Genomic DNA, 20408 nt, shown 5'->3' with positions numbered 1-20408 from the left:
TCAATTATCGTACGTATGTCGCCCTGATTAGGTACGGTACATGTACTACGTGGGTACACATGTACGAGATCCAGCTCGTCTAGACGTCATCGTCACTTAGCGCACTTTTTGCAGACCGTGTTTGTGTGTAGCGGTATCTACGCGCTTGATCGATCATGATCACAGATTCTGCATGAGCCTCTCGCAAATGCAAATGTTGACTCGACTGTTGTAGCCGATAGAAGGACGAAACGGCTTGCACAGAATCAGTGCAGTGTGGAATGCTTTGAAACTGAAGTGCAAAAGAAGTTGTTTTCACATGTGTTAGTTACTGTTGCCTTCTCTTGTCGTGTATACGTATTTGCTAGAATTCCAGGGAGTATAGTGTTATAGTTATTGCCTTGCTTTTCAATGGCCGGAAGAGGCCGAGGAGGGAGAGGGGCCCAGCTCCTTCAGGTAATCCAAGAGATGGAATGAAATTCATTCAGCATGTTTTGGTTGTTGTCCATGTCGACAAATCGAGTTTTCCCTGGGTGTTCCTTTAGGCTTTGGATACGCCAGTAAGAAGACCAGGCCAGACTAAGGAAAGCTTTCAGGCGCAATTGAGTAGTCGCGAGGTAAGGAACGCGAGAAACGAGTGAATTGAATGAGCCCAATATTCACATCTACGGGTACCGTACTGTTTAGTGTTGTATGTGCCTCGTGTTTCATCATACATATCTTGCACCTTCTTTGCCTGTGGGCCGCAGTGTTCATGGTAAGGGGTGCTACATTGTACTGAGAGTGCTCACATGAAATTGGGTCGGCAATGCCGGCCGATTTTATCATCGTCTTACCTCCAAAATAATATGAAATACCGATCCCGTGGCAACAACATAATCATTATACATTCGTTATGGTGTAGTATTTAGCAGGTTCTGCTACACGGACCTACGTACCAAACTCCGTGTCAACTGCAGTGAAGTTTGACACGGATTTTTCGTACGTTGCACCGGTTCTGCTGTACGTAGCATGCTCGTAGCATGCATGAACACCCTGCCACATGTACTCTGTACGCTCAGTTTTCACACGGAGTCCAGTCCGTGTGAAAAACGGTATGAAAAAATCCGTATGAAACTTGATCCTGTACCACGGCGAAGTTCCCATACGTACTTTGGCACGTTTTACCGTGTGGCAGAACCTCACTATTATTAAACCCAATCAGGTTGTCAACCAATAATAGTTGATCGAAGTATCCGTTCAGCCTCACATGCTCACCTTGGGCTTCTGTTCTTGCTGTTCCTACTTCAATGTCTATACAGGGTGCATGCAATATAGTCCTACTTCCATGTCTATAACAGGGTGCATCCCATATAGTCCTCGGCTACACCACGCACAACAATTGTTTCCAAGTTTTCACCCAGGAGGGCAACATCAGGTTTAAAATTTGGGAACAATCGTTGTACGTGGTATAGCCAAGGACTGTTCCTGTGGTATGGGTTAGAGGTTTAGTGAAAAGATGATAAGGCTACAATGGAGCTTCAGAGTTCTCAAAAAATACAATAATTATATAGTGTCCACTTCATGCGATAGAATACAGAGCATGCTTTCACTCTGGGATCAGTTTGTGTCATTCCTTTCGTACATCCTGGGCAAGGAGCACTGACTAGCATGCTGGGTTTTCCCACTGACTAGCATGCTGGGTTTTCCCACTGACTAGCATGCTGGGCAAGGAGCACTGACTAGCATGCTGGGTTTTCCGATTATAGTTGGAGTCATACTACTTTAAAATGATTAGGCTTGTCGCCAAATGCAAACATCATAACCCCCACATCTTCTGCACCAGCTTTTGTGTTTGTTTACAACGCTTGTGTGTGTGTATGTGTGGTGTGTTTGTGTGCGTGCGTGCGCGCGCGCGCGCGTGTGTGTGTGTGTGTGGTATGCGTGTGGTGCGTTTGTGGTGTGTGTGTTTGTTTGTTTGTGAATGTTGCCCGTGTAGTCTGCATCATCAGGCGTGAGCACTGCAGGAAGTTCTGTCAGTTTCCCAAGCACTCAATCATCTGCAACCCCATCATCTGCTTCAGCCTACTCAAGCCATGACTCGAGCAAGACACCGCCTGTAAGTGTCTTATGCCATCGTGTTGTGCAGTGACAGCCGAGGTGATTGCACTATTAGTGTGCCTTATACTATACCCCCACCCGCCATCGCCATGCGCTCTTAGCCGAACCAATGGACGAAGCATTAACATACCGGCACAGCAAGGACATGTCCGTTGACAGATAATTTGCAATGCCTCTAGGCAGCTGTTTCGCTCCTTCGACCTCATCAGTAGAGGATATTGAATGATCACGATGATCATGGAGTGTAAAGGAATGATCAATATTTATCAATATTTTATTGTGAAGTGTGCCTTATGGTTATAAATGTACCGTCGATCCGCCCCCATGCCGTGTCGCTTCCCAGCTGCCTTTTCGGCAGGGGGCGGGAATTAGATCAAGTCGTTCAAGTGCAGTACGATGTACAACGAAGCAGAAGATCAGACCTGGGATGCTGGACTGTGCGCATTTTCATCCTGCAATCGCACGTATTGTGTACAGCAGTACATGTGTCGGTTCAACGCTGTATTTCGTTGTATACGCCGGTGTCACTTAAGGCCATGTAATGTATATTGATTGTTTATCGTCAGATTTTCCCAAGAAATCGGGGCGGACGGGAGGTAATTTATTGTATTTTTTATTTTGCATGTATGGCTGTATGGTGTACCGGTAGGTGTTCGCAACCCCTCGACATGCCTCTTTCTTCACTTTCTTTTTTTGAAGCCATTTTGCACAGAGTGAGATAAATCTGTGTGATGCAGATGAATCGTCAGCCACGAATAAAATCTTGCAAGATAATTTTGAGGACGGGAAAAGTGAAACAACCAACGTAGGACGAAAAGAGAATCAGGCACCTGATAATCTCTTTCACTTTTCAAGCCTATACATGCAGCACCTACATGGGCATGTATGATTCAATCTGCGGATTTCGCCTTCCAAGATCTACAGCCATGCTGATTAGAGGCCGTATAGGCATAGATCACAGTACATACATACAGTACATTTACCGGAACTAAAAAAAATTTGGCCGGGAGGGCGAAAAATCGGGGCGGGCGCGGACGATAAACATTCAATTTTTTTACTTGGCCTAAAAGGCAGAATTTTGACAGGGGGCGGATCAACAGTGCTTTACGGTATGTGACCACCTTGTTTTGTAGCATACTGCTCAATATAGATAGTGTGTCAGGCATATTTGGGGGGCATTACCGGGTATGTTTGAGTCTGTTTGTACTACTTGTGATGTGGTTTACATTGTGTTTTTTAATTGTTGTTTGTAGCCACCCACTGCTGCAATGGCCGCCATGACCATGAAAAGAGAGAGCCCGCCTGGCTCTGCGGGCCCATCTCGTACCAGCCCTGAGATACGCGCTGCTGCAGCCCCTTCCCCATCGCAGAGTGGTGGCTCACCACCAAGCTCACATAGCAGTATCTCAGGCTCAAGTAGTTCTAGTGACAAGAGGAGCAGTGCGTCGAGCTCATCGGGCAAAGTGTCCCTTGATGCACCTACACCACAGCGAGGCACAACCGGAGAAGAGTGAGTTCTGGTCAACCTCAGGGAGAGAGAGAGAGAGAGAGAGAGAGAGAGAGAGAGAGAGAGAGAGAGAGAGACTTATGTACAGTCAACTTCGCGTATAACGACACTCGGCGGGGCATCAGAAAAGTGTCCTTATTCGCGAAGTGTCGTTATACCCGAAGTCTCATTATATATATTAGGCCACACGTTTTTATTTCTATGTTTCTCGTCACCTGAAAATGTAAAAACGTATGCGAGAGGTGGAAAAAAATAAAAAATGACTGAAAACCGCAATCAATAAAACTAGCTGAACGGACATTTGTGTACTTTATTCATGCAATGTAAAAACGGTGGAGACGATGTGCAATAAAACGATGAAAATATGAAGAAATGGTGTAGGGAAAAAATATGGATTCAAACAAGTTTTCGTACAACACTCATCAGGAATCGTCTGTATAAGCCTAATTTGTGTGTACAGAAAGATAGTATAATTGGGTTGAAATTGTTCAAGTAACGTGTCGTGTTTAGTGCGGCCAAGCTTGGCCGTTAATGTTCTAGGTGTAATGTACTGCTGTTATGTGTTATCACGTTGTCTTTCCTTCCTTTCTCCTTTGTTCATTTCTCGCTTTGATTGTTAAAATTCACGCTTGTAAATTTCACTGCTGTTGCTCTTAGTGTTATTTCTTAGATTTTCTATAATAGTTCAATTTTTGTTTCAGTGTCCTTTAGTACAACGACGATTCCTGATGAGTGTTGTACGAAAACTTGTTTGAATCCATATTTTTTCCCTACACCATTTCTTCATATTTTCATCGTTTTATTGCACATCGTCTCCACCGTTTTTACATTGCATGAATAAAGTACACAAATGTCGGTTCAGCTAGTTTTATTGATTGCGGTTATCAAATTATTGTCTCGTAGCCGTGTGTTTAAATGACTGAAAAATAAAAAAAAGTTTATTAGACTTTGTTCACACTAAAATCCACCAATCTACCATGCAAAATAGCATCCATATTAGTTAGCAACTACCGGTAGTAGTACAAGTATGTGGTAGGAGCTTCTGTCACAATCTGTGCATGTGCAGCTAGATTACGCACCAAAAATGGCGACCTCGCATCATGTGTCGCGCAGGCCAGGCCACATTATGTACATGTGCATGAGTGTGCTGGTCCCCGCATGCACAGTCAGTGCAGCACAGTTTTTTTTTCTTTTTTTCTTCCAGTCTCCTGAATCGTATGCGCGCGGGTGACGAGAAACATAGAAATAAAAACGTGTGGCCTTACAGTTGGATGGGACTTTGCTCTGGGCATGGAAATTCTGTCGTTATTCGCGAATTGTCGTTATATCCGCAGTCGTTATTAGCGAAGTTGACTGTATATCGTTTTGTCATTCTTACTGTTGTATGATGACACATAGTGTGTGTGCAGGACTTGGTGTTCTTGTCATTAAGAAAGGATTCCTGTCCCTGGCTGTGTGCATTGTAGGATTCCTCTCTGTGCAAATTACATTGCCGTCAAGTCAACAACACAAGGCGTGTTCCAGTATTGTGTCAAGTTTGAGTAAGTCTTGGTTTGATGTGTGCTTGTTTGATAAGGATGCATTCTTTTACACGACTTGAAACACATTCTGGTTTTCCTAATTTTTGCCTGTTTCGTTTTGAATAGGCTCTTTTTGGAGCTGTGTCTCTGTTCTGTTATTTTCAATCTCACGTGTATATTACGTGTCAGGAAGCAGTTGGAAAATAAGCAGAACTGTGGTGTTCCATCGTAGAGACAGTTGGAAAGTTCAGATGTTCTAGTGTGCACTGAAATCTGTACTGGTATGTATGGTTGACAGTATTGACATGGTATTATAAAGGGCAGACAATGGCAGCAGAGACAATTTGCCAAATGCCGAGGACCTTGCCGGAGTCCACAACTGACTGCAAGCTGATGATGCTTGTATCGGTACCTTATTGATTAGATTTTGGGACTGGTTGGGTGTTCATCATGGGGTTTTTTTCTTGGCGTGTATGTCTCACACAGTCCTGAAGTGGACAACCGCAACATGCGCTACGGCATGATGAACGAACACAAGGATGTTATTGGCGACACAAAGGCTTTCGATGGCTCCACGCTTTTTCTCCCCCATGAGCTGTCCGACAAGGTATGGCTTGCTACTTGTGTGATTTCTCCGCTGTGATGAAGTTTGAAATTGTTTCCGATGTTTACAGCTAAGTACCATACTTAACATTATGCTTGCACCGGTGCATGATGTAGAAGACCACCTACATTTGAAGAGGCTGGCTTTCTCTACACCATAGTGTGGTAAATAGCGCCACTTCAATCATGTACATATGTTTGTATTTGTCCGTGTTTGTCCATGTAGACCACTGTGGTGCAGTCTAAGCGCCAGACTGATAGCCAACCGGTCAACATTTCGATCACGCTAACCCGTATCGTACCGCATGATGAATGCCATCAGCTGTATAACATCGTCTTCCGCCGGTAACTGTCCTATGTTCATGTTGACTGTGCATGTATGTGTGTGCAATAATTGAAGAGTTGAGGTGCACAACACGACATCCATGTCATCACTTTTTGGATAATGACCAAAAAAGGATTCATTTAATGTGTGGCGTGTATCTTAGTCCATATTTGGCCACCATTTATGAAGTGGTTCTAGTCAGACTTTGAAGGTGGAATTTTGCCTGAAGGTACCTCTAGACCTTTTCATCACACTGAGCTCAACAAGAGTAGAAAACAGTGCAATTTGAGGTGTGGCTGTTAGCCCACAACTTAATCGGATGACCTCAAAATCTTTCTCAAATTTGGCACTTCTCGCGTTTTGCATCTAAACTTTGTGTGCGTTGTGTATGATTGCACTCATACTTATCAATTTAAATCTCTGTCAGCATGTATCAGTAGAGAGTCGGAGACCTTTTGCACTTTGAGACAATTGCTCATTTACTTGTGCTTGATGTTCATCTGAGCTATACAGAAGGCTTTGTTTATTCGACAACATGCCTATTTCTTGGCTGCTCCGAGTGGAGTTTCATGTCCTACATGTACATGCAACAGCATTCATCTCAGGATGAGAAAGTCTCTAGTTTTGGCCTGTGACAGTGTAAGTGACTTTGCTTGCCGTAATCCAAAATGCAGTCCTCTCCTGTTGGTGATGTGATTATGTACTTTTTTTCTTCTCTGTGCTCGTTTCACGTCTGCTAGCGTGATGCGCTGTCTGAATCTGAAGCAAGTAGGACGGTCGCACTTTAACCCCAACACACCGATCATGGTCCCGCAACATAAGTATGTGCTTGCGCTATGGAGTTGTGCCTGCTCTGCTTTATGTTCACTTCTACATTGACATCTTGCTTATAGTGTGCATGAGTGAGAGCCAGGCTTTATTGGCGTTCCACATTCTGGGGACTCTGTTTGAATCTATCTGAGCACAGTGCCTGTATTCCATGTTGCTACTTTGAAAGCAGTTGTGTCCATGTGTAAATGTATTGTTCCGCTTGTGCCGTCTGGTTTGATTTAGGCTGGAGATTTGGCCTGGCTATGTCACGTCAATCCAGAGTTACGACGGTAAGTGACAGCTTCTCTTTGTCGGGTGTTCTTGCTGTTGTCTCCTGTTTTTGCGCGCTTGATGCTTGGCCATGTTAACTTGTTCCGTTTCTGGTATATTGCTCTGACCGACTATATGTCACGTGTACCATGCTGTTTCAGGTGGCCTGATGTTGATGTGCGATGTTTCACATCGACTATTGCGTACCGACTCCGTCCTGTCATTCATGAGCGATATGTACAGTGCATCTTCCAGGAACTTCCAAGAGAACTTCATGAAGCAGATTGTTGGAACAGTGGTGCTGACACGGTACAATAACAAGACCCATCGTGTTGATGACATTGCCTGGGACATGAACCCACTCAGTACCTTCAAGGACTCCAGCGGCGAGGAGATCTGCTTTCTGGATTATTACCGGTATGGTCCGTTGCTCTTAGCCAGTGTGCGTTTTAGTTCTTGGTGCTTGGTGGGCCTAGTTAGCAGTTAACATCCTGGCAGTACTACTGTCTCTACTTGTATTCTCTGCTTTAGATCCGCGTCCATGTGCTTGGCAGGCTCCTAACATTTCCTCTCATTGTCTGTTGTGGTTCTATGCAGGAAACACTATGAAATCAAGATTGAGGACAAAGAACAACCTCTGCTTATCAGTCGTGTCAAACGTCTTCGGCCAAGGGTAAGGCCGATCTAGATCAGCTGGTGGTATTTGGTGGTGTTTGCCTATGTGTACCGTTAGTTTGAAAAGTTACCTCTGCTCACATTAGAGTCCGCACTTCGTGCCAATGTATAGTGCTTTCCCAACCCGTGCATCACTAGTGAAAGTAGTGGTCCAAGCTAACAGTGACGTTCCTACACAACCAGCCCGTCTTAAGCCCTGGGTAGTAGTGAACATTTGTTCTAATTGTTCTATTATAATTCTATGTGCATGTAGCGCCATGGTGATGCACCAGATACATCACTGGAGGAAGAGGTGAAAATCTGTCTTATTCCTGAGTTGTGCTCCATGACTGGACTCACGGATCAGGCCAGGGAGGATTTCCGAGTGATGAAGGTTAGTTCTTGCCTGCCCTTGTGCACGTACTTATGATTGTGGTTGATTCTGTTGTCTGACTCTATACTTCGAAGTAGCATGAGTGCATATTGTTTGGATCACATCATCTGGTTGACACTTCGAAACAATCGAACGCCTATTTTTTTTATCTCCTTGCACACGCACACCCACCCACACGAACACACAAAGTACGATTTGCCGTTTAGTTGACGTAAAAAGAGATCCAGCAGTCAGCGGGCATGCAGTTTGTCTGTGTGCAAGATCTACTGAGTTACATGTAACAATGCTGTAGAGATCATGTTTGATCCTTGATGAATATGTATGATGTATTGCCAACAGGATATTGCTCAGCACACTCGTATAACACCGAACCAGCGACAAGTTGCAATGAAGAAGTTTGTGGACAACATCAATGCGACACCCGAGGTAAATCGTGTAATTGTCATACTTGGTCCGCGTCAGCAATATTGTCGCTTATCTTTCGACAATTTGAACTTAGACTTTGGACATGAACGCGTGCACCTGAAGTGATAAAACTTGGTACGATGGACGGTAAGGTATAGAACGACAACTAGCTGCGAGGAATTTATTGTCCAAGGAAGGGTTCCTACTTTTTTCGGTCCTCCTCGTCGCTGCTTTCGGCGCTGGCGACAAATATTTTTGCTCGGGATCGACTCTCTTGCTTTTGCAAGCTCATCTCTCTTCCTCTCCGCTGCCTGGCTATTTTCTAAAGAGAAGTCGATCGTGATGGTCGCCTTCTCTATAGGACTTCGCCTGGGCAGCACGACAGCCTGTGTGGTTCAAATCAGACGCCGTTCTTTGCAAGATTTTATTTTGAACGACGACGACGCGTACAGTACATGTACTTGCAAATCTCCACGACGCGCTGGATACTCCGAGCGAGGAGCTAGCTGGAGGTAAAGGAGCTGCGATCTCAGCTTGATGAGCGATCCCTGAGGTGAGCAATCTCGGCCGTTCAGCAAAATCGAGCTGATTCCGAGTAGCCGATTACTTTCTTGTGGCTTGCGCTGCTCTTGCCTGCACAGCGTAACAAGATAATCTATTTTGATGCGGCGCTCTATCAATTCGAATCACCCACCTGTCGCTCTCAAAATCCACTCGAACTCTAGCTAGACCTTTCAGGTACTAGCAAACTAACTAGCTAACCAAAATTGGGATAATATAGGCTGCCAAGTAAGCATTGGCGACATATAAACAAAGCTGAAAGATAAGCGACAATATCGCTGACGCGGACCAAGTAGTAATAATTTGTCAGGTTGTTGAATGTCTCTATACTCCCTGTCAGTGTTGTGCCATGTTGTCTCTCTCTCTGACTCTGATCTGGTTACTTTGGTGGACAAGTTGAGTCATAACCCGTAACATATTGTCCTTACTCTTCTCAGTAATCTGTCACTGATTAGTTGTGACATAATGCTATTGGTCATGAAGCACGTGTTTATCTCTCTTGTTCTGCTTGGGACTAGTGTTTGTGTGATTACTTGATGTATGACTTGACATGGTGACACTGCTATTGCTATTCTGCTCTCTGCTGCTATCTGCTACATATTGAATCCAGGCCCGGCATGAGCTGACACGTTGGGGACTTGCCCTTGACCCGACCATGACCCAGCTTTCTGGGCGTGTGCTGCCGAGAGAGAAGATCCTCACACATCACAAAACGCTCATGGTCAATGCCGAGGCTGATTTCAGTAGAGACGTAACTCGGGAGAAGTGCATTACAGCCGTAAGTGCTAACTCTGTACCATGCTCCTTGCTATTGTCAACGCAGACTTGTTTCCGAATGCAACCCTATGCATTCTTATAGTTATCAAACAACGCTCCTGTAGGACGGATGACATGATCTGAGTGATCAATAAGCTATTGTTGTAACTTGTGCTTGTGATGTTTGTCCTTTTATGAATATAAATCCGGTGTATTGCTAGTGGCATGCTGCTTGTGCTCTGGATAAAGGTAATGCCATGAACTATTCCCAGGCGACAGCCTTGGGCCATTTAAATCATATGCCATTTCTTCTTTGCGAAAGATAGTATCCTACTGTTTGTGTTCATGGGTTTCATTCCAACTGGCGGCCAAATTCCGGTACGTTGCCTCCCAGGATGGTAGCATCATTGATTGGAGACATTTGCTGTGGCCGTTGTTGTTGTTGTTCTGCTGCAGGTTAACTTGGACTGCTGGGTAGTGGTGTGCACACAGCGAGATCGTGCAAAGGCAACAGACTTCATCATGATGATGAAGCAGGTTGGACCTAGCTTTGGAATGGCAATCAACGACCCGGTCACTATTCATCTGGAAAATGACCGCACTGACACTTACCTGCGCTCCATTCGACAGGCTGTGCAATCTGAGGTATGTGCTTTCCTGGTGATCCTGTATGTATTGTTCTGTTCCTATCAGTCGAATGAAGCCGCAGTGGCAGAATTGTCTACACTAGACAATGTACAATGCTATTTTTTCAGCAGCTTTGTTGTTTAACTTTGCTATGATTTCTTTTGTGTGGATGTTCATTTCCTGTTCTAGCTTCAAATGGTGGTGTCCATCTTCCCAACAAAGCGTGATGATCGCTACAACGCTGTCAAGAAATTGTGTTGCGTGGAGTCCCCTGTTCCATCACAGGTACTGGACATTGCTCATGCACACACCATGATACATGTATATCTATCCAAAAGCAATGCTGTTCTCCATTCATTGCAACTCTGTGCAGCCTGCACACGTTAATTATTATGTCACCTTAATGTCTCTCAACGATGAAGACTGAGTAGTGCCATAAATGAGTATATTCTCCTTGCAAGACAAAAGAAAATGGCACATAAAAGTGTTCTGATGCCTCTGACATGTTTTATGTATCCGTTCACGCTGTTGATTGTCAGCAGTAACTCGCGCTCTGCCTGAGTATGAACTGCGGGGATTTCCTGTTGTGCTGTGCACCAACTGGAAATTTTCTGTCTGTCTTGTCTCATGCTGCCAATGTTGACTTCTTTGCACTCTTCTTCCACTGTTTTCTGCTTGTGATAATTATGTTATTCTCTTTTGTGTTGTCTCCTCGCCACCAGTGTATCAACACGAGAACGATCGGTGATGCGCGCAAGCTACGTTCTGTCACCCAGAAGATTGCACTTCAGGTACATATAATTATCATGGCTATTTGAGTCTGCTTTGTCTACTCAACCTACTCGGGCTTGCCCGCTGTGTGCAGCATTAGAGAGGAGGCATCCGGCTGCGTGCATTACTAAGCCTTTTGCATCATGTTTTAGAATTGGTTACGAGTATGGTGACAAGCATGACTGTAGCTTGGTATTGGTGGTGCTGTGCAGTGTAGCTCTCCCTCTCCATGTCGCCATTGTGCCTGAATGACTGGCTACGGTTGTATTGTTTTGTGTAGATGAACTGTAAGATGGGTGGAGAGCTGTGGGCTGTTGAGATGCCGGTGAAGAACCTCATGGTCGTGGGCATTGACACCTACCATGACAAGCAGAGCCGCTCGGTTGGCGGGTTTGTAGCCTCCACAAACCAGTCCATCACTCGCTGGTATAGTCGAGTGTGCTTTCAAGAGCGAGGCCAGGAGTTAGTCGATGGCCTGCGTGGTTGTCTGATGGATGCCATTCGCAACTATCACGAGGTAGGGTTTCTTTGGGCTTCTCTGAACATACAGGCTTTCAGTGTATTTGGATTCTTCTTGTGGGTCTTCAACTAGTACAATAATACGATGGTGTCAGCTGCTTTTTTTCTCAGAAGTAATCGCTGCACGCTTTTTTAAAGGGGAAGTCCGGTGAAAATTTTAAATTCCAGTGTCCGTAGACTTTGGGGCGCTGAGTCGAATGGTCTTTGTCCGAGGAGACTGCGATCTATGGTTCGTCAGATATGCCCAATCGAACATGTGCGAAATTGAGCGCTCATCGCCCAGATCCAAGTGATGACGTCACGGTGTGCAGCCAGGTAGCCACATCATCTATTTGTGTACAAAATGGCCATTATTCGGAACGCGTTCGATTGAGGAACCGTTTGTCGCAGCTTTTTCGGACCAAGACCATTCAACTCAGTGTTACAAACACTACGTACCCTGTGATTTTCAGCTCGGCAAATGTTGAGTTTATCCCGTCTTTTAGTTGTTTCCAAGTTGGACTTTTTCCGTCCGCGATGGCCTCTGCGTGCATGCTAGCTGTAGTCAACATGACAACAAACTCATCATACACGGACCATGACTACTACCGTGCTACGTCGTTACGTGGTAGATCTACAAGACTCGAGTCACAAGAGACTTGTCAATACTTCGAAGTACACTCGTATATCAGTCGTATGTACAGTCATTTAGTCAGGGAACGTGCGTTTCTCCTTGCTTGGTTGTGCTTTGAGAAAGAATTTTTTAGTTTTCTGCATGGAATAGTCCAGCCTTATTCATGGTACAATGATGAGCACAACCGTGACAAGTGACAAAACAACAAACAGCTCCCGGACCTAAAACGTTCAGATCCCGTAGTGTTGTGGGCCTTGAATCGAAGAGTCGTGCCCGTGGTTCAAAATGCTTTTTATTTTTATTTTTTGTTGTGAGACCAGTACGGTACTTAGGGATACAGTAGAGATTGGATATAACGACCTTGGGTATACACAGTTCTGTTGCCCAAGTCGTTTAGCAAGTCCTTTCTGTACATTATAGATCGGGTGTAACGACCTCGAAAATAATGACAGATCGAATTTACTGACACTTTTTTGGTGCCCGAAGACCTGAAAAACAGTGAAAATACATCGGATATAACGACTTTCCTCTTGTATCAGGCAGACTGGCATGTCTGGAACACGGTATATGGCTGTGCCACGTGCCCGGACCTCCGGGTCACTCAATTATGTGTGCTTTACATTGCACGTTGGAGCCGCAGTGCAGCGGTGCAGGATGACTTTACCTTGAACAATGCATGCAAGACACATGTACACATCTGTTATCCACGTCGTGCACATGTATTTCTACAATACACTTCTGTCATTTTGATATACATATTGCATACTAAATGTGAAGATCGGGTTACAGCCTAGTTCACATTCGACGGGGCGCGACGGGACGCGATGTAAGGATCGACGGGACGGTCTGACGGCGTCCAATGTGAACACCAGGAACGGGAACGCAACCGTACTACCGTACAGATCGGGAAGCGACGGGAAGAGTTGGATCGATCCAACTTTTCTTACCGTAGGCGGGCGTAGACGGGGACGCAAGCGTACAAAACGGCTGCAATTCGAGTGTGAACAGGAGGCGGCGTCGTGCGCCGACTGCTCCCGATTAATACTTGGAAATTTTTAGCATTTCGAACATTGCGCTTCCCATGATAACTCACCGAATGGCTAGCACGACTTGAGTTGAATTTTAGCAATATAAGATCTCATGTCACTTATTGTATTTAGGGATAGTTCAGAAGCGTGACAGACGAACTATTCTATCATTTCCTGGGGCTATTATTTGAATGCCACAACGTTCAGGGCAAATTTTTTGGTCTTCACGAAAAACTGGTATTGTGAACTTGATTCCGCTTCTTTCAAGGAGACCTAATTGAAAAGAAGTCCCGAAAAACGAGAAATTAGGTCCAAAAGTCACCCCGTCACGGACCGTGCCTTATGACTCGCGCCGTTCGACGGTGAACGTCGCAACGACTGCTGCATGTCGTGTCGTACGAATCGTAGTCCCGTACCCTCGGCGTTGCGTCGAATGTGAACTAGGCTTTAGTGACAGATAGAATATAGCAACATTTTGCTTCTCCCGAAGGAGTGTCGTTATATCCAATCTCCTCTGTAGTAATGGAATGCTCCATTTAGTTTGTTATTTGATGAATTTTCTGTTCTTCCTTCTAGATCAACCATACTTTACCTGACCGGATTGTTGTGTTCCGTGATGGTGTCGGCGATGGGCAAATGTCAACAGTGCGCGACTATGAAGTGCGTCAGCTTGTCGAGTGCTTCAAGCACTTTGGTGATAACTACAAACCTCGCATGGCCATGGTGATTGTGCAAAAGCGCATCTCCACACGCGTCTTCTTCCGCGGCCACCAGTTGGAGAACCCACCGCCAGGAACAGTCGTTGATCACACCGTCACTCGCAAGGATGTGTAAGCTTTCCTGCCTCGTGTGTGTGTGTGTGTGTGTGTGTGTGTGTGTGTGTGTGTGTGTGTGTGTGCATGATGGTGTCGAGATATGTCAAACAGAATCCTCGAAACCAGTGGTGTATCCTCTCCCAGGTTTATAGAACTCCCTGCTGTGGGCTGAGCTGGCTGCTTGTTTGCACGCTTATGCTTATATACAATCTTCTTTGTATTTGGTCACATGCACATGAAGTATATGTAATGATGTTTAACTTACTACATAACTCTAACACTCAACATACATGCGGTGCTCTGGAGAATCAAAAGTATCTTTTCAACACAATTCAGTGTCCGCATGACTCCTACATTTACGTGAAGTTGCTGTAATTCTCGTTTGTGTATTCGATTGTAGGTATGATTTCTTCTTGGTGAGTCAGCATGTTCGCCAGGGCACTGTGACTCCTACCCACTACACGGTTGTACATGACACAACCGGCTTCCAGGCCAATCACATGCAGCGTCTGGCTTACAAGATGACGCACATGTACTACAACTGGCCTGGCACCATCCGTGCACCTGCACCTTGTCAGGTGAGTTTGCCGGTGCACTGCACAAACTGCCACATGTAGCTTTCTGATAGTACAATAAAGTACTCCCCTGATTCGGCACTCCCATCTACCAGTCACCTTTCTTACCCATCAGCAGTCACAAAACCGGGCTTTTCGATGGAAAATGACCCCAAATATTATTGAGTGGCGCAATAAAAGTGTTTTCTTGCGTACACTAAGTATACAGTCAGACCTCGCTTATCCGGTCCTCTTTTATCCGGATCCCTCGCCATCCGCAAGAAAATCGTTGGTTACCGATTTACAGCATTTATGTATGGTCCATCCGTAAATATCAAACTTTTTTCACCAAACGAATTGTTTTAGTTTAGACCCAACCCCTCCCTCCCTCCCCTTCAGAACGTAAAAAAATGTTGACACGTCCGTTCATATTACACAACAAAAGTCGCAAGTGTGTCACTGCTCCAACGGGCATGTACATTGTATCAATGTTTTCTGAAACGAAATTCGTCCACCCCCTCCCACCCCATAACAAAATTATTTCGTTTTGTGAAAAACGTTCGATATTTATGGACGACCCCATTATTATGCCATGCATACATACAGTATGTGTGTTCGATTATCCGGTTCCCTCGCCTATCCGGATATTTTAAGCGAGGTCTGACTGTGTTATGTTCCGAGTTAGGGCAATTCCTAATTACGGGCAGTGCCTAGTCCCAACCTGCCCGGATAAGGGGAGTTCTTCTGTATTGTATGTAGTGTAGTAGTGGATTGTGTACTACTGCATCTGACTGTACTGAACCAGTGATATGTCTGACGATAGGCTTTTGTATGTTCTGATATGCAAGCCTTGTATAGATGACAGCAATTGAGTTTAATATTGCTCTTGTGAGTTTGGCAGTTAATTTATTATTGCATCTTCTTGCATACGTGTTTTTACACGCATTGTGTGTGTGTGTGTGTGTGTGTGCGTGTGCGTGTGTGTGTGTGTGTGTGCGTGTGTGTGCGTGTGTGTATATGTTTGTGCTTTGTGTGCTCACTCAACAGTATGCCCACAAGCTGGCATTCCTCGTTGGACAAAGCTTGCAACGGGATCCTGACCGTAAACTATCCGACCGTCTGTTCTTCCTCTGAACTGCATGTGTTGTGCATACCAACCTTCTCCTTCAGCCGTGCATTGCTTTGGCTTGGATGCACCTTTTGCTACTTCCTGTGGCTTCCACATGTGTGCGTGTGTGCATGAGTGAGTAAGTGAGTAAGTGTGGGTGGGTGTGGGTGTGCGCGCGTGCATGTGTGTGTGTGTGCGTGTGTGTGTGTGTGCGTGCGTGTGCGTGCGTGCGTGAGTATGCATGTGTGTGCGCGAGTGTGTGTATGGCTGTCCATGTTTACTTAGTATATTTCTTTACACGTAGTTGTTATACTGGTGTTTCTGATGCTAATAAGTAGCACATCACACATTGTATCCTTTTCTGGGTGACTAAGTATAGTAATGAGGCTAGTACTCTGGCATTCATGATACACACAGATAGCAGCTGTTGCATACATACCAGTAGGTTGATTCAGACTAGTACCATCATCTGGCTCCCCGCCCCGTCTAGGCTTTTTCCGGTTGATATCGTTCTGTTTTCTTTCCTCGCTGTGTCTGATTCGGTGGGCTTATGCTGTGCCCAGCCATCTTCCAACCACCAGTCTGGTGATCGGTGTATTTTATGACCAGTGGTGTACCATGATTATCTTACTAACGTAGGTGGCCTGTTGAGCATGTTCCCGAGGCCGAGGCTAGTTTTTATCCATGTATTTTTTAAAGAGTGTTGTGTTGAGTTAGCTGTTGCTGGATTGCCTCACCAACAATGTTACCGTTTTGCTCTTCTCGACTAATGAGTGATGAATGTCCTGCATGACCATGATGACTGCCTGCAGCCTGTGTATCTCTTTTTAACACGCCCCAAATGAATCTTCGAATCTGGCCGTTTACAGTCCCTTTTTTTGTGTAGCGTGTTTAGTGTCTAACAGCCTCCACATGCCCTATCTGGGGTTTTCTTCTTGCGTGGCGCTTGTTTTTTTGCCTGTGCTGGCTCAGTATGTGTCAGTGTATGTGTGTTGCAAACAAGTCGATCTTGCTTCTAAACTTTATTTTGTGGTGTACTAGTACTAATTTTACAGCATACTGTACTGCTTCAGCTCTTCTGCATGCTCCTTTCATTAAGCGAGACCAAGAGTGCATAAACACTCTTGGCGAGACAAAAATAAAATCGAGATTCTTGGGCAGGACCCATGTGAAATTGGTGCGGGCTGGCGAATTTTTATTTTTTATCCATGTATGTACATGTATGCATTCCATGCCTAACTTTTTGTTTTTTTACAGTATTTACCGGTCATTTTTATTTTTTATGCGATTGTTTTACAGACAACAGGTACGCGGTTTACCCGTTCAATTTTTCTGTATTTCGGCCAACGATGGCCCTGATCTGTACATCAGGGAGTACAAGCCCGGCTTTGTGTGATCTACTCACACGATCAGTACTGTACATGATTTTGTATATGAACTGTTCAAAAAATTGGCTTTGGCTCGATTTTGATGCGGGATGGCCTGGGAATCTCAATTTTTTGGTCTCGCCTTATGTTCATTCTTGTATCTGTGTCCGGAGTACTGTAAAAGCAGAATTCTCTAGAAGTAACTTCTGTGCCGACAATTTCACCAAAAATAAAACGCACCCAAAAATGTCGGTGCTAGTACTAGTACCAAGAGTCCATAAATGTTTATGCACTCTTGCTAGTACCAAGAGTCCATAAACTGTTTATGGACGCTTGCATGCTAGTACCAAGAGTACAAAAAATAAAGGTTTATGTACTCTTGCTAGTACACTTACATGTGCCTGAAAAACGGGTTTACCGAAAATTTCCCTCCACCAGATTGCCGATTTTGGAGAACACTGAAAATATTGCACCACCGAAACAGTCTGCTTTTTAAAATACAGTATGTCCTGTGAAGTAATTTATTGTGATTTACATGTCTTTTAGACTGTTACGAACTGGACGAGGGGGAGCAACAACTCCCCAAGTTCGCTGTATCCTTGATGAGAAGGGAGCGAAAATGTTTGATTCCCTATCTGAAGTGCCCTGGACTGGATACGTGAACTTACCTATAATAATTATAAGTATAATATACCGGTATATGCATGCATGTTGTTTTTCTTTATTTTGGCTATTTATACTCGCCTCCACCCGCAGTTAAAATTACATGTAGCAGTAGTTTACCACTTTCCTGGACGCCGCGAGCGCACATGCGTTTGCGTTCTCTCATTTTTTAACACTAGCTCCACTCGTGACGGTGTGCAATGTAGAAGGAAGCCATCGCTTCTGCCTCAGCAGTATTCAAATGTTTGCACACACACAAACGCACAGTGGAGATTGAGAACCTGACACACCATGTTTCACGATTCATGGTAATAGTTAATATTATTATGTACAGCTCAATATGTCACTAATGCACATCAAATGGTAAATTCTATGTTCCAGCCACACGATATTAGCAGCTGTGTAAAAACCCAAGAAAAATACATTATCAACAGGTTATAATTCTAACGGAGAGAAAAACTAATGATAAAAAGAATACGAATAGACACAAAAAAAACTAGGAAGAAAAGGCTTTAGAGGTGACAGGTACGTGTTGACAAATTCCAGCACTGGCTATTTTAAGAGAAAATAGGCTAGTCGGCAGTGTCCCACCTTCAATTTCTGGACAAGACTAGTACCATCATCAAAGTACCACCAGTCAGTGCCACACAGAGATGCAGCAAAAATACAAAACCTAAAGCAAAAAATAGTTTTAAAAAGCCCAGGTCAGTCAGTGACTTCTAACAGCAGATGGTGAAACACATACTAGTGGAGGACTGAAACCTAGGGATGGTTTCCATCACATCAGCAAGACTTGCATCAAGCACAAAACAACAACAGAATTAGAAAACATCAACACTAGTATTCGACTTGCATTCACACTTGCTAAGTTAAACAGAGAACAAAAAGGGAGCCAACACTTCAAACCTGAACACTGTCGCTCGCTTGTGTTGGTCACTGTTTGGGAGTGAGGGGTGCGTGTCGACGTGATGCACTTCCAACTGAATGGGTTGAGGAGGTCGAGCGCACATCATCATCATCACTCAGATCATCCTCACTAGCACCGACTGATGAACCAATACTAGAGATGTCGCTAACTTCACTGCCCGCCGATTCCAAGCAATCCACCAACGTTACGCACTGGTCTAACGTGACCCGTGCCAAGTCCACGCGTGTGAGCAGCGCTGCTTCTTGCGAGGCTGACGGAACGAGTATTCCATTGCTCTGGCACGCAGCATCGTATTCTTCCAAGCGACTTTTGAACACGCTCAACGTTTTGGAATACTGACGGTGCTTTCGCGATAACTCGCGGTATCTTGCTTCAACCTTCTGTAGCCTCTTGATGTAGTTAACAGCCGTTTTCAAGATATTACCTTTATTCTGCCGAGTGTCAGGCTCGGTTCCTGGTAGAAGACTTCCGAGCTCTTTGATGCGATCATTGATGTTATAGCGGCGCCGACGCTCAATGAAGTTATGCATCTCACGTTTCTGCCGTTCTTCCTCTTCATACTGTGCGTATGCTCCCCCTGCCGGTAGAGGAGAGCGTGTGCTCATATTGGGAGACGTACCCCCGGCAACAGCACTGGCCGCTGCGGGTGGAACAGCACCCAGAACAGTGCTAGTTGGCAGGCCACATGTAGCCAGGTCAGCAGCACCCAGAGAGGGGTTAGACGGTCCAGTCAAGGCCACAGACACAGTACCAAATCCTGGCGGAACATTGCCATGTACACCGCCAACCAGTGATGTTTGCAGAGGACTAGTCCCTAGGACTGCTGCAGTAGCTGCCATGTTGGCTGAAGCAATGGGTTGATTGTAACCCACGTGAGACATTAAATGAGCTAAATGGGGCTCAGCTTTGGCCTGAGTCGGATTGCTAGTTGCCATCGAGGTCATTGCCATTGTACTACTAAGATACTCATTTCCCGTCATCACTGGCACAGCCGCCGCCGACATAAACGGGTTTGCGGGACCAACTCCTGCGGCACCACCATCCACACCCAAACTCATTAATTTATCCAACATAATGGTAGCATCCATTCCTTGACTGTCCAGAGCACTCAAGCCCAAGGCCCTATCAAGTTCTTCCGTCGACATACCACTAGGACTGGAAACATCTTGTTTGAAATCCATTTTAATTTCGTCAGTCGATCCAATCCAAGTGCTACAGTAGACTAGAGAGTTCAGGCACAAACGTTAGCTTTGCTCCACGATCGAGGCTAGGGTAGGTGAACTAGGGGTAGTGAAGGGATAGGGAAGTCTCCGACAAACTCAGGGTTCAGCACATCGTGTCTGCCATGCACGGACGTAGATCTACATGCGGCAGTAAGCAAAAGAAACTCATAAAAAGAGAGTTGGTGGACAGGGTAGATCTACCGCGGTAACTAGCTACGCGGGTTGTGAAGTACAGCATTTTTTTTTTTTTTTTTTTTTTTTTTTTTTCCGGATGGGTAAAAACATGTTCTTTTTTTTTTTTTTTACGA

The 20408-nt window shown here is 45.0% G+C and overlaps 2 protein-coding genes across 2 annotated transcripts; one reads left to right on the top strand and one right to left on the bottom strand.

Moving 5' to 3' along the window:
- The first annotated feature begins 233 nt into the window (after positions 1 to 233).
- Positions 234 to 17027, top strand: LOC135806394 (piwi-like protein 1). Its single transcript, XM_065320569.1, has 21 exons — positions 234 to 435; positions 525 to 596; positions 1958 to 2077; positions 3333 to 3589; positions 5053 to 5127; positions 5593 to 5713; positions 5936 to 6054; positions 6775 to 6855; positions 7088 to 7134; positions 7276 to 7531; positions 7712 to 7787; positions 8043 to 8162; positions 8502 to 8588; positions 9739 to 9906; positions 10341 to 10529; positions 10701 to 10796; positions 11234 to 11302; positions 11563 to 11799; positions 14019 to 14272; positions 14658 to 14835; positions 15859 to 17027. The coding sequence occupies exons 1-21, from the start codon at positions 391 to 393 to the stop codon at positions 15943 to 15945; spliced, it is 2754 nt and encodes a 917-aa protein (XP_065176641.1). The 5' UTR covers positions 234 to 390; the 3' UTR covers positions 15946 to 17027.
- A 1195-nt stretch (positions 17028 to 18222) lies between these two features.
- Positions 18223 to 20332, bottom strand: LOC135806393 (transcription factor EB-like). Its single transcript, XM_065320568.1, has one exon. The coding sequence runs from the start codon at positions 20056 to 20058 to the stop codon at positions 18883 to 18885; it is 1176 nt and encodes a 391-aa protein (XP_065176640.1). The 5' UTR covers positions 20059 to 20332; the 3' UTR covers positions 18223 to 18882.
- Between the last annotated feature and the right edge of the window lie 76 nt (positions 20333 to 20408).

This window comes from Sycon ciliatum, chromosome 1, assembly GCF_964019385.1.
Source record: "Sycon ciliatum chromosome 1, ocSycCili1.1, whole genome shotgun sequence".
Taxonomy (NCBI): domain Eukaryota; kingdom Metazoa; phylum Porifera; class Calcarea; order Leucosolenida; family Sycettidae; genus Sycon; species Sycon ciliatum.
Note: the sequence above shows the minus strand (reverse complement) of the source record. Positions and strands in the feature narration are given on the sequence as shown.